The sequence below is a fragment of the Epinephelus fuscoguttatus genome, linkage group LG12 (assembly GCF_011397635.1).
Source record: "Epinephelus fuscoguttatus linkage group LG12, E.fuscoguttatus.final_Chr_v1".
Taxonomy (NCBI): Eukaryota; Metazoa; Chordata; class Actinopteri; order Perciformes; family Serranidae; genus Epinephelus; species Epinephelus fuscoguttatus.
In genome coordinates, this window is record NC_064763.1 from 28,373,622 (window position 1) to 28,388,006 (window position 14,385).

A 14,385-nucleotide genomic window follows, 5' to 3' on the forward strand; every position below is an offset into this window, starting at 1 on the left:
GGCCAGCTGACAGACAGGTTACATCATTGACGTCGGCACAACTCTCACTTTGGAACTATTTTTGAGCCATAGTGGGATGTCCTGATTAGATGTTCAACCAACACCATTCAACATCTCAGTGTTTGCTGGGAAGATTTCCTACTTTAGGGAGATGCAAGACTACTGTAAAACTTCAATTAATAGCCTGGGCTATTATTTGCTTAAATCACTGAAATCAAAAGGGCTATATTTGTGACAGGCCTATTGGGACAGGCCTTTAATTCTTTTCACACAAAACTGTTGCTTAGCAGGAACTACAATCAAATTGTTTATTTAAACCGGTATTAATATGACTTGTTTAAAGACTAGGCTTCAGATAAATTATTAATCAGGAATCATTCATTTGATCTAGCTCTGACTGACAGAGCATCAGAGAGAAAGAGAGTTACAACACTCGAGGATTACAGCACCCGGCATACCGATACAACACCTCTTGATCCTGTTGAAACAATACTCACAACTTGGATTAATTTTTTATGAAAAAACAGTTTGATCCTTTTGATCTGAGGACCCTTATGAACTAAAGGAATATGAATAACTTACATTTTTTACTGTCCTCATCACAGATACAGACTGAAGGTCATGGTTTAATTACTTCTTGTATCTGTCCAGCAAAATGCACGTACCACCAAATTCTGTGATTTAGAGATTTGCAGATAAACTGAAATATTAAGAGTTCCTTCTTGGATTGAGAAAATTCTCCAAGTTCCTAAACTAATTGAATTATTTTAAGTCTAAATTAGAATAACTGAAAAATGCCTTGTCGCAAAGCTAAAAACAAAAAAGGGTACTTTTACTTTGTTCGTAAAAAGCTGTTGGTGGGGAGATATACAGCTTTTCACATGACAGCGACAATCTGCATTTGACCTTAAGCGTCTGGAGTTGCAGAAAAAACAACTTATATGTATCTCACATGGGAACTTGAGTAAAGGACATCACAGTCTGCCCTCCGTCTGGTCTTGTCATGGGCTGACATGAATGTGCAGGACAAGATTTCATAATACGTCTAAACATAATAATAATAATGCTAAACTGACCTGACGATGGGGCTAAAAGGAAATAAATAAGCCAGGTTTCCTCGTGATTTGATTTACTGCAATATCCTGAAGTTTTATATCCATACGGCCAGTTCACCTGCACACCGGCAGATGAGAGCATCGCCCCTGATTATTTACAGCCAGGCTTTCAGATGGTGGGAGAGAAAGAAAGACACGCACACACACGGCGAAAAACACAGAGAGAGATAAATGATGCTTTGCACCTCCAAGAGTCCTCCTCCTCCTCGTTTGTCTTCATTGACAGGCTGTTGACACACACCTGCCTTATCAGCCCCAGAGAGTGTTCATCTCATTGTGATGGATGGGACACACTCAAATGTCTGCCACTCTCTTCGGTTGGAGTCATAGTCGAGATTTGAGTCCTCTGTATGTACAGTTGAGAGCCTGGTGTAGTGAAGCAGACTTGACAGGTTTGAGGGATCTATATGTGAGATTCAGAATACATAGAGAGGTACGAGAAGTGCTGTCTGATGTAATATGTACTTCTATAATGCAGATGGTTTTATACAACACATCTATACTGTCTAAATTTAGCCCTATTGAGCTTTTCTGACCTTTTCTCTGCTGCCCCATTCTGGACATGTTTAAAATGTCAACAAGCATCTCTCCGTCATGCTTTCTCTGGACTTTTCTCTCAATCTCTTTCTCTGCATCCGTGCAACAGACGTATAGGAGTATGGATCATAATCTCTGACCTTCTTACGGACGGCACAAACAGATGCAGCTATCCGTTTATCTCTCCCCATTCCTCTTTCACCTCTCCCACCAGCGCCAAGGCTGAGGGCTCAGGATCATCGAGAAAAGTAATAGTCTCTGTGGGCGAAACAAACAGGTACGTGAGCACAGGTGAAGACAGAAGCATTATCCAACCGCAGCATATTGCTCAGGTGAGTTCATCTTAGGTTAGCAAGAAAAAAGGAGAGTCCTGCTCAGCCATGCAAGATGCCAAGGCCAGGGCTGTAATCCATGGCCTCATTCATGACGGATTAGATAATGATAAAAAAAAAATGCTGCCTTTGGTTTTGATTAAGAATTATGGGGTTAGGAGATTAGAGACAACCAAACGCTATTACATTGGACGGAGCCCAATCCCAGAATTAATCTGAATACCAAAAAAGAGAAAACTCATTACATGGAGAGATTAAGAAAAGCTCGGTCCAATTCTCTTGGGATGCACACAAACCAGCGCGCACTATCCACCCAGAGAAATGTCACAACAAAACCTCTGACTCCAGTAATTTATTAAGTATTTATATCCATTTATTGCTCCTTCCTGTTTGAAATGTCACTGCGTTAGCTGGTAAATGCTGGGTCACTTTTGAAAGTCCTGACATTATTGATAATGAATTGTATTAAGACTTAATTCTTAGGGTGCTTTGTTAACATTCTACTTTCTGTTTTCTGACCATAATTAGTTTCTGACCAACATTTGGTCATGTTGACATTGTCCGTATAATTGTGCATTTGTGTGTGTTGCTGAATAATTGCATTCTTTATTGGATTCTGATTTTACTGATGGCCGTATTTCAAAAGAACATGTCAGGAATACTGAATTGCTGCTGGCTTCAATGGGTATTTCAAAAGAACACATAGTGCACATCAAGTCCACTGACAGATTACAAGGCAGGTGCACAGACAGGAAGTAGACGTTGATGGAGAGATGAGATTGAAAGAGTTGGACGAGAGGAGGCAGAGAGACAAAGAGCATATGTGAACTCTTACATCCTTTTCTCCTCTGATTAATTTCTTTTACCCTGAGGTCCTGCTTCGGAGGACAGACAATCTTACTCCTAATGTAGCATTACGCTCAGAACACAGTGGAAGATGTACAGGACCTGTCACTGATATTTATTGATACTGTGTTTATGCTGCAGACTTAATTATGTTGCCCTCTCTTCTGCAGTACAGAGGTTTAGGTCAGTCTACGGAGTGTACTGCTGTCGGGCAGTAGATGTTACTGGTATATGTTCTCATAAAACAAATTTCAGCACATATTTCTTTAGTCAGGTGGGAACCACTTCCAAAGTAAAGGTTTTATGTGTAAGAGACAGTTCATCCCAAAATCAAAAATACTTGTTTCCTCTTACTTGTAGTGCTATTTGTCTGTCTAAATTGTTTTGGTGCGAGTTGCAGAGTGTTGGAGAAATCGGCCACAGAGATGTCTGCCCTCTCTCAAACATAATCAGTATTCCCACACATTTTCATACACAAAATTTCCAAACTTCTCAATAACTTTTCAAGGACCCATAATTTTTTTTCTTGCTCAATGTCAGATTCAAACTCTATTCGAACATAATTTCAGCAGCCTGGCAAACATGAAAGGAGAGAGGGAATGCAGGGAGGAAAAAGTGATGGTAAACCAAACGCTATCACATATCGAGACATATTAGAGCTACGTTATGTCGACAGCTACAGAAAATTAATTTTCCATTATGTTACAATATGTGGGAGGTTATCCACAAAAGAATACTGTAACCATTTCATTACACACAACAAAATGCCATGACTTTTCCAGGCCTGGAAATGGGACTGTGAAATTCCATGACATTTCAAGGTTTATCATGACAGTGGAGACCCTGTAAAATGGAACTAATTGGCACTTGACTTGTGGTGCTCAAAGCACCAAAAAAAGCACATCTGAAAAACTTAACAGTGAAATCATGGCCAGGTTATTCAACATAATCCAAAGAGCTCGTTGTGAGCAGTTTCATGCGGGAACTATTTTCTTCCTACCAAACTACACCCGTCAACCGTATCACCGTGCAGAGGGAAGCGTGCATCCACTGCTAGCTCACCTAGCACCGAGCTAGTTAAAGTCACAACTCAGCCACAGAGGGTGCCATTAATGTTTACATCTCATGCTGTCATGAGCATGAACGCCTTGTCCATGAGTGAACACACTTCCTTCATGCATGGCAATAGTTTGGTACAGAGAAATTAGTTCCGATAAGAAATTGCTCACAACAAGGTCTGTGGATTATTTTGAGTAGCCGGGTCATAATTTCTAGAAAGAGACATTGCTGTTTAGTTTTTCAAATTCGATTTGAGCACCACAAGCCGAGTGCCATCTAGTTTCATTATATTAGAGAGAAGGCAGACATCTCTACGGCTGATATCTCCAACACTTGGCACCTCATACTCAAACAATCTACTGTAGATTGAGAAGTAGTACTACAGGTAAGAGGAAGAATGTGTGTTTTTGATTTTGGGGTGAACTGCCCCTTTAATGATATGGTTTTGTCAAAGGATCATAATTTCCTCTCTTATCATAATTCATAATGTGCCTTAAATCTGCTGGTGGGTAAGCTATATAACATGCAAAAAAAAAAGTAAAATATTCAAAGAGAGGCTTTACACTTTTTTAAATGCACACATCCATTGAGATTCACTGTCTATACAGGGAGACAAGCTCCCCCCTCGGGCTTTCAAATTCGACAACTGCAAAGAGAAAGAAAACTGACTTATTGAAAAACAAGACTGTTACTCCCAGGGGAACAAGGAAATTGTCTTTGACCTCCTGAGAATTTCATGCATTAAAAAAACTGCTTCTCATTTTCTCCTTTCCTCCTCCCCGTTATCATATCCTTTTTCTGATGCACAGACAGAAATATTTCATGATCGCACGCATTTGTGAGGCTGTGTGTGTGTGTAGGTGTGTGTGCGTGCGTGTGTGTGTGTGTGTGTGCGTGCGTGCGCTGGGGAGGGGGGCGGCAGGTTGCTGTCTGTGATTTTGGTGCTTGAAGGGTATAAAACAGCAGGTGTGTTCCTGACTTTCCTTAGAGGTCCTTATCTCTTTTCACTGGCCAGAGTTGGCTCAGCAATCCGCTCTGAAGCTACTTTGCCGCCTGCCAGTAGCCTCACAAAGAACCATGCGCACACACACACACACACACACACACACACACACACACACACACACACCGCTGCCAAGGATAAACAACAACAACAACAGCAAAATGGACAACGGTTTAAAAAATGCAAAAATCTTTTTACTCTGAAAATCCGTGAAGTTGTCATACATTTACACACTGGGAGTATCTATAAAGTGTGCAGATTCAACTCTGCAGACTGCTCAGAACAATGAACTACAGCCATGAGGGAACAGCAATGGTTTTTACACAATGAAACCGCTTTCATTCTTCTAGTCGTCACCTGTTTTAACATCATTAATGTTGATACAAGGCCAAGACTTTGTAAACTACATCTACAGTAAAACGATTAATGTATTATCCAGACACATAAAAGGTAGGGGTGATGAGGAAACAACGTCATATCATTCGATGGCCTGCAAACAAAGTGGAGAGCGATCAAACAGCAGTCTCTGATCTAAGTCCCGTCAGTGTTTAGATCCAAGGCTCACGTGCTGGAGTCCCGTCTCACTCCCTCCCTCTTTGCAGTAAGTTTGGGTTGACAGAGGACACAAGCTGTCCTTGTTCCGCTATGGGGTCGTGACCTCCTCCGGGCGCCTTTGTAACACTGCAGGGAGATACCCAACTCCTCCATCAGGGCGCTAAAAGACACACACTGCCAAAGAGAATGACAATTAAAGGCCTGGGTTGAGACACCAATAAAGCTGATTTCCAATAAAGTTGTAATGACTTTTATCAACTTTGGCCATAGGTTTAAAGACTCTATGAATGTGCTTATATCAAAAAAAAAAAAATACTGCTGCTGCATTACTGGATCAACTACTGGATACAGCATTTAATTAACAGCTATTCTAAGTTAAAATCTAAGTCAATGACAGTTAATTAGTTAGCAGTGGATTCTAGGAGCTCGTCTGCAGCTGAATGGGAGCAGACAGCCAATTACTGCAGGTCAGCTTTAGAGTCTGCCCAGGCAAACACCAGAAATGACAAAACGCACATAAAACATAAATCAATACAGAAGAGTTGTAAAAGACTTGTAAACTCTGTTGTCTCATCATAAAATCCAATTACACAGAGAGGAGATGAAGGACAATGTGTGCTGTGCAACATCCTAATGCAGGGAGCTATGAATTCATAATATGGTAATTATTTGAAATTATCAAAGTGAGGGCCATCTGAAATGAGAAGCCTCCGGCTTATTTGATTCTGCAGAATAATACATTGCATTGAACTCATTAATCTTCGATCATGTTTATTTGCCTTTTATTTTGCTCTCCTCCAGAGGGGGTGCTCGCTAAATTTATTTTGCAAATTATCATTCACGGCACAGAGTCATCCCCTTTTTTTATGTGTTGGTCTTTGCATCCAAGGACCATAGAAGGTCTTCTTTCATCCCCAGGCTTTGCCTAAGGCTTCTCAAACGAATGTGGCTTCCTGCAGGGTTTCCCACGAATTCCAGTAACACTCTGTATCAGTGGAGAAAACCTACCTGGTGCCAATCTCTAAAGACAAGGAGTGAGAGAGTAAAAACCGCAGACTCAATTCATGTATTTTTTGGGCTGGATACAAGGCTGTAAAAACCTAAAAACCTACTGAGTTATCCAATTTGAACTTAATCAACTATGACATTTTGAATTAATTTACTCATAATGTCCTACAATTAGTTATTCTTGCCGCCAGTGTTGGTATTTGAGAGTCACCTTTGGACACAATAACAATCAAACTCATTGTTAATTCTAGTCTTTTTCAAAAAGATGTATTATTTATTTATATAGGGGTCTACATAACTGTATAATGTGCACTGATTTTACACCCTTTAAAGTAGAACGCCACCTGAATTACTGATTAATCAGTCAGTATTTGGGAACATGAGCTACTCTCTCTCAAAGTCAGAAACCAGAGATGTAAATCTCAATTTTGTTATGTCATAGGTTATACAGTCTGGAGCTGCTCAATAGACAATGAATGAATGGGAGCCTGGTGTTGTTTTTTTACACCCAAATGTACCCATATACTCAGAACATTTCCCTGGGTGTTCTCAGTGTCATCTAGAACAGTGTTTCCCAACTGGTCCAGCCACGGGGTCCAGATTTCTCCTTAGTCATTAGTTTAAGGTCCACACAGTTTAATTAATTAAGCGTCATACTTAAGTGCTGGAAATTTACTGTACTTCAAAATATGTAAGTACTGAATGCAGTCCATTCAGAATGGACCTGTGACCAACTTTTGGGCCGCAATCCACCAGTTGGAAACCACTGATCTAGAACATCTGCCCCAATTCACTGTGGAGCAGTTCCACACTTTATAATTGATGACATCACGCTTGAGTTTTAGCACTCTAGTTTTTGGATTGGGGAGCAAGTTGTTCATGTTTACTAATATTTCTGGACTGTTATGGATCACAGGAATCACATGTATGAATATTAAAAAATGGGCATAGTTCCCCTTGAATGAAAGTATCAATAATTCCTCTTTGCTGTGGGTAATATTTGCCAGGACTAACTGAATATTTTCTCGCAGAGTTTTGCTTCATTTTGGAAAGAGATGAAGGTCAGTCCAGGGGAGCAGGGGAGACCTTGAAAGTCAGTATTCCTCTGTGATCCAGCATCCATCATTACCTCGGTTAAAATGTCCTGCGGTCAGCAGAAGTTATTTATGAAATTACAACTGTGGTTTTTGCTTTGGATGTGTGTCGGGGGACATCTTAACTCAAACAAGTTGTTCTATCACTATTATCCTAAATTTCAGTCGACCAAACCAGTCTACCAGCAAGCTTAATGAGGGGGAAAATATTCAAATAACTTTTCCTATCTTTTGATTTCCCAAAAGGCATTCAGAGTCTGCCTCTAAAGCATACACAGATGCCTCCTGAGACTTCACTGAATGATGCAAAACTTGATGGAAGGATACTTAAGTGCAAGCGAGAACACAGCAGGGCAGCGCCATCGAGCTCTGCACTGTTTATATAAACTTCAGTGTCACATTTATGAAACCTATCCTGAATTTTCATGGGCTGAAAGGGACACATGCTGGTTACTCACACATTTTATATAGTAACTTGCAGCTTTAAAAAATAAGCATCCAGATGTCCTGGGTGTTTTTCCTAATTAAAGTCTGTATTTTCAGGCTTTCATTTAAAGTGCTCCTTACATGCTGTAAAGTAAGAGCATGCAAATAAGATGGGGTGGTCACTTATGAAGCAGAAATGCCTGCATGAGGATGACATGTATTGCATTCATATAACAAGGTTGTTAGTTCCTGAGAAAGTAAAGTCTATGACTGCCAAGTACACCCACTTATGCTGTAGAAAATCTCACAGTTATCTTATTAAACTTTGTCCTGATTCAGCACTGGCCTGGGACAAAAGGAATCCATTACAGTCAGTTCAAACCATTAGGAGGAAAAAAAAGGACAAGGCAGTGTGAGCACGAGGGTCAGACACTGGAGGTAAAATGGTAATGGTAATTGGGATTGGCTGACACAGGTGCAGATATACTGGGGTATTTTCAGCAGGGGGCAGACAGAAGGACACCTAGTTACAAACCTATCGTCTAGATTGTGTATGTGTTGTAAATGTGCTGCCATGGCTACTCTGTGTCATCCCCCAGTAGCCTGCCGCTCTCCAGATCCGTAGATAAGGAGGTGCCAGAGGAGGAGGTGGAGCCACGCCGCTGGAACTGACGGGACTGCACCCCATAAAAGAAACAAAAGGCCTGACGCGAGCATGCATGGGAAAACAAAAAAAGAATGGAGGAGAAAACACAAAAGAGATCAAAAGAGACATGTAAAGATAGAGAAATGAGGAAAATTAAATCAACAGAAAAGCAATGCAAAGAAACTAATCATGTTTATGGTATTGATTTTGTAACACGTTCAGGCCCAATCCAGTACTGATGACATATTGGTGACATGAATCATATGTGACACATTTTGGGCACATGAGAACGAGTTAAGCTACATGAATAAATGGTTTAGTTTTCTGTCATCTGGAGCTGCAAACCCACCACTTCTTTACAGTATTTAACCCACTGTTTACTGTGTGGGACAGTCAGATACTGATAAGCCATAAATCCATCTAGTCTCTTTCATGATGTTAACACCAGCGAGTGCAAATATGATTTTGACTAAATTAATTTTGATCGAGCAAACAACATCTGACAAGCACTTTGATAGTCTGAAAATATTAATTAGCATATGACAAAGCAAATTAAACAAAACATTGCTTGTCCTTAGTCTGTGAAAATATCTGTGAGAATAAATTAGCATAAATACTATTTTTCTTGCAATACTGGTGGTTTTAGACAACCTGCGATTAATTAATCCTTTCTTCAATGATGCTTTAAGAACAGAAGTTCCTGGTCCTCACTCACCTCCTCTATGTCGGCATTCCTGCGAGCCTTGTAGATGAACTCCCCGATAGCCACAAACACAGAGAGAACCAGACCAGCCGCCAGGACGATGAAGATACCGCCAATGTTCTCCACACCCAGAGCATTTGCCTCCTTGTTGTCCTCCTCTGGACAGCCATTGCCTCTCCACCACTTCTCCTTCATCATGTGCAGCTTCCCTTCCTCCTGCAGCTGAAGGATGGCAATGGTCACTTTATCCCGGTATGGAGAACCTGGAGAAAGCGAAGAGAAAGTAATTATGTACTGAAAGAGCATTTATAAATATCCTTAAATGCCCCATTATTATAAATAAGGCACGGCAGCTGTCCTGAGGTACCCATCTGTTTACTTTGTTTACAGTGTTTTGGTGATTTTCTACCGTGAAATTTAAGCTTTTGCTACGAGAGCAGAATTAACTTTGTGTGACAGGGAACATTAATCTACATGTATCTTGAGGACATAAAAGCCCAATTTGAATTTGTAATATTTCTTGCTATTCCAAATGCACTTCGAGTAACATCGCCGGCTACAAGCAGACCAGAGATCAGGTGAATGTAGGAGACATGGATGGGGCCAAGAGGGTGAAGGAATGAAACTACTTTTAATAGGTTTAATAAGGCCCCCCCGTACTCCTTTAGAGCATTCTCCTCCACTATCATCTCATGGCACTCTGGAGCTTAAAACATCCAGGACATTAAAGCCTGTTGATCAGAGAAGAGCTGAATAGACTCAGTTGTCAGCTCAGCTTAGTGCCGCCCAGGCACGGCTGCATCTGCCCTGAGGGCATTGGCCTAAGGGAGCTAAAGTGGTGTGCCACTCAGCTGTGTTTAGTTCCTAAGCATGTCTTTAACCTAAAGCTGAACCTCTACGGAGTCCCTGTACTGCGGAAAAAATCCTGCCAAACACACCAAACAACTAAACAAGTCTTGGGGTAATTGGAGGGGAAAAATCAAGACATCACTGGACCCCCTGCACTTTGTTTACCCGGTAGATATTGGGGGAGAGGATGTCATTTCTTTTCTTGTTTTATTTTTAGTTTGGTTTTACGCCACATCGCCTGACCTGCTCTAAATTACTAATAGACATGCAGGTGGATGCTCCTCTTAGTGTCATAGATTAAAACTCATCCCAGTGGTCGGCCACAGTATGTAACAGCTGCATCACAAGTGTTCACCTGCTTCCCATCTCTGCCTTTAGATCCAGCTTGCTAGTTCGTGTAGGTCGTACCAGCAGGGAAAGAGGATGAATACAGACAAATGATGTGGGCTGGACCACCTCCAGCTCAACATCAAGCTGAACTGGATAAGAAACTCCACTGCTCACTACAAGAGTACCAACTTAACTTTCTGTGGAGGATCTGGTCATTTGCCATTTGCAGTAACTACGCTGCAGATACTCTTCCCCTCTGTGGTGGCCATCATTATGTTCAGGGTGAGAGCAGTCGACAACCCTAGAATCAGCAAGCTTATTGGGAAGGTTGGCTCTGTTGTGTGAGTTGAACTTAAGTCTCTTGTAGAGGTGTGTCAAACTACAGAAGATAATTGGCAATGCCTCTCACCCCCTGCATGCCATTGCCATCCTGTTGAATTCTACAGGACGTGCTTTGATTCTGTGGCCGTCAAACTGCACAATTTCTCCCCCTGCTGCTGGGAGGCGAGCCTCAAAACCTTTGAACTTGAACTGTTGTTTAAAGGAATACCTCACCCACAAAATGATCATTTCTATATCTTTAGTCATGCTGTGTGACCTTGAATGAAGAAGAAATGTGAAGAAACTTTGTTTGTCTTGCATGCCTTCTGTTAACGTATCCAAAAAACAGCAAACGCTGTGGATTAATTAAAGTAAACGGGGACCACCTTTGACAAAACTATATCAAAACATGTGTTTACTAACAAAACTCATGTAGAATAATCCAAGTCTCATGTATCCAGTCGTAGGTTAGTGCCTCCCAAGTGCGTTGCATTGCCTTGCCTCAGCCATTTTTGACTGGAACGAAAAGTGAAAGCATTGATAAGTTTCACTTATCCGTCAGAAAGGGCTGAGGCAAGGCAATGCAACATATTTGGGAAGTACTGAGCATGCCACTGGATACATGAGACTTGGATACTGCATGAGCTGTGTTAGAGTTTTGATACTGTTTTGCCATTGATAACGTGGTCCTCATTTATTTCAATTAATCAACAATTTGCCGTTTTTGGATTCTTTGTTCTTGAATTCAATGTAAGGCATGAATAAATGGTAATTTTGGGGCTGAAGTATTCCTTTAATGTTACTTTTTCCTTGTATTTAACTGTATTTATGATTGTACTTCTTCCTTTATACAATTATTTCCTGTAGAACAAATATTTTTCATGATTGCATATCTAATTTAAGAATAGAGTTGATAAAAGAGGTAATACTTGCAATTGTAATAATATAATATATATAATACAACCATTTTCATAGCCAGGGAACATCTCATGGTAATTACAGAAATGAAACTGATGGGGACGTCCCCACCCTCATTATTTCCATTGTTGTGCTCATACATTTAAATGTATGTCCTGAACATGCCAAAGTACGCAGGTGTGGAGAATGTTCTTGGCAGAGGCAGGTTGTGCTCAGCAAAAGAACCCAAGCTTAAAAGAAATTTTTTGAACTGCCTCTACATTTAAAAAAAAGAAAAAAAAACATCTTGAGAGGAAAAGAGGAAACACAAGAGAGTGTCAAGATGTTAAGCACTGCTTAAGTAAACATCCGAATGCAGACACGGTCCAGCAGGTTGACTTGCTTCCAGGTTAAGTTCTCAATCCAGTAAACTGGCCTGAAACCTCACATGAACATTTGCAGAGCTTTTGGATGGAAGTGCATTTGCATGTGTGAGTGGAAGTGTGGAAGTGTGTATCTGCAGTACAAAACCTCCATTTACAGAGGTGCTGTTAAATTCAATTCTATCAACTGAATTTCTAGAAGCACATTTTTATTATTCTTAAAGTTATGCATGAATGTGATTTGTGTATATACTTGTCCATGGCTTGTTCTAACTAACTTTGAGGATAAATGTTTGCAGTCTACCACTGAGAGCAAGCAAGAAATGCCAGAAAGTTCACGCTATCATTAAAGAGTCTCACTGTGTTGAAGTTACAAGGACAACTCCAAACTTTTCTCTCCAAGCAAAATGTCAATATCTGTCTGCAACAAGACATTTTGGTTTCATTTTCAATATCTGTGGAGTTTTTGGAAAACGATTGCTCCATTACAGTTACAAGACATTAAAAATTACTTTCTTGATTGACAGTTCTTTGGGACTTTTCATGCTCCACAAACTGAAAAAGATGATGGTGAGGAGCGAACCTACTATTCTACAGACTATGTCTCACTCTTCTTACCGATAGGTGTTCCCACTCCGTAGCCCTTCGAGTCTATGAGACCTCCAATCTGCGTGAGGTTGCAGTTTCTCTGGCTGATGTACTCGATGCTGGTGGACTCCATCAGCATGGCGTAGTCTGTCGTCAGGACCCGAGTGATGCCCTCTCTGTTGTTCTTAACCAAGGCAGTGTTCTTCCTGCTGCTCATAAACGCCCACATCTTCTCATAGGTGGAGATCTTTGATTTCTGTCAGTTGGTAAGAACAGATTTGCACCTAACTATACTTCAAACACGATTATAAACACATATAAGTTTAACAGCAGGGTGTGTGAGACTCTATTTTTTTGAGCGTGTCTCTGGTGTGTGCGTTTCTCCTTGCTCAGTCAGAGAAAATGGGACAGCTGTGTTCTAAATCTCCTCCAGCTGATTCAATTTGTTCGAGCCATCAACACAGCCTGCTTCTTCCTATCCAGGCAGCGGTAATCACTGGCTGCAATCTGGGAGGATAAAGCCCTGCATGGATCACCCCTGCTGAGCCACCAGGATGCAAGGAGAGTGGGTGGCGGGGGGGGAAAGGAAGTGACAGCCCTGCCCCGAGGACATCGGTACAGCAAAACATTATATAATACAAACTAAAAAAGTTAACATATGTTTAACTTCGACACAGACGCAACACAAGCAGTCTTAATGTGCACCTACTCCACTTCCCATCTCTCTCGTTGCATCTACGGTGCCATTCATTAAAGTAACTGCGAGTCTTTTTCTCTACCTCCGCCTTTAAATTTTTTTCATTTTCATGGGATGTTTGGCAAAGATACAGGATAGAGGAAACCCTCTGATTTTATAGAAGTGAGAAAACCGTACCACTGATTCATACTCACATCTAAAAGTCTGGCAGATGTGACACAATACAAACTCATGGGTGAATTCACCCATATGACCAGACGGGCGTAAACTACATATTTATTGGCGATGAGCACACACTATTCAGGCTGTACTTATGCACAGCTTGTATGTATACCTATGAAAAGTGATGCACCACAATGCCTATATAACCCCTGTAACCATGAGCCAGTAAATAGTGTGTAATCCATGTAACCAGGAAGGTTACGATCACGTGTGCTGACGGGAGTAAAGAAGGAAGTATCATAAAGAGCAAAAGTCTGCATGACGAGGATGGTAGGGTTGCTTGATGGGTCATAAAACATAGGACTTTTCCCAGGAGACCTGTGTTCAGGACTAGTGCTGGGCAGTAACACCTTACAGTAATAATATTACTTCTCCCAGTAACAAGTAGTGTAACTACTGACGAATAAAATTTTAGTGATAATACTACAGTTACCCCAAAACCAAACAACTTATTACATCGTTACTTTTGTTAGCACATCACTACTGACTCGAAATACAACATCAGCAGACTCATTTTAGTAATCGTCACGATGCGTAGGCACGTCACAAAGCAGGATGCTCGTTGGAAATGCTAACCTTAGCGGCTGGAAATTTTCTTATTACTTTGATTTTGATGAGAGGAAAGATGACAATAACACTGTTGCTGCAGGTAGTCGGACTAAAATTCTTACCACCGCAACCCTACACAACCAAAACTGGATCTTGATCGTGGACAGCTGCAGGCTACAAGAAAGTGATGAAGCTAGAGTCTGGATATACTGTGGATGAAATGTT

General features: G+C 41.0%; 1 protein-coding gene across 3 annotated transcripts in view; it reads right to left on the reverse strand.

Annotated features, from left to right (window-relative positions):
• Positions 1-5,105: 5,105 nt before the first annotated feature.
• Positions 5,106-14,385, reverse strand: part of grik1a (glutamate receptor, ionotropic, kainate 1a) — a 44,627-nt gene continuing 35,347 nt past the window's right edge. For 2 of the 3 annotated variants that reach the window (XM_049592492.1, XM_049592490.1), the window contains exons 14-16: positions 12,723-12,948; positions 9,337-9,587; positions 5,106-5,621 (exon numbers count right to left, since the gene is read on the reverse strand). In XM_049592492.1, the coding sequence (XP_049448449.1) occupies positions 5,454-5,621; positions 9,337-9,587; positions 12,723-12,948 (645 nt within the window). In that variant the 3' untranslated portion in view covers positions 5,106-5,453. Of the gene's footprint in view, positions 5,622-8,510; positions 8,680-9,336; positions 9,588-12,722; positions 12,949-14,385 lie in introns of all 3 variants that reach the window. The other variant, XM_049592491.1, reaches the window with a different exon arrangement.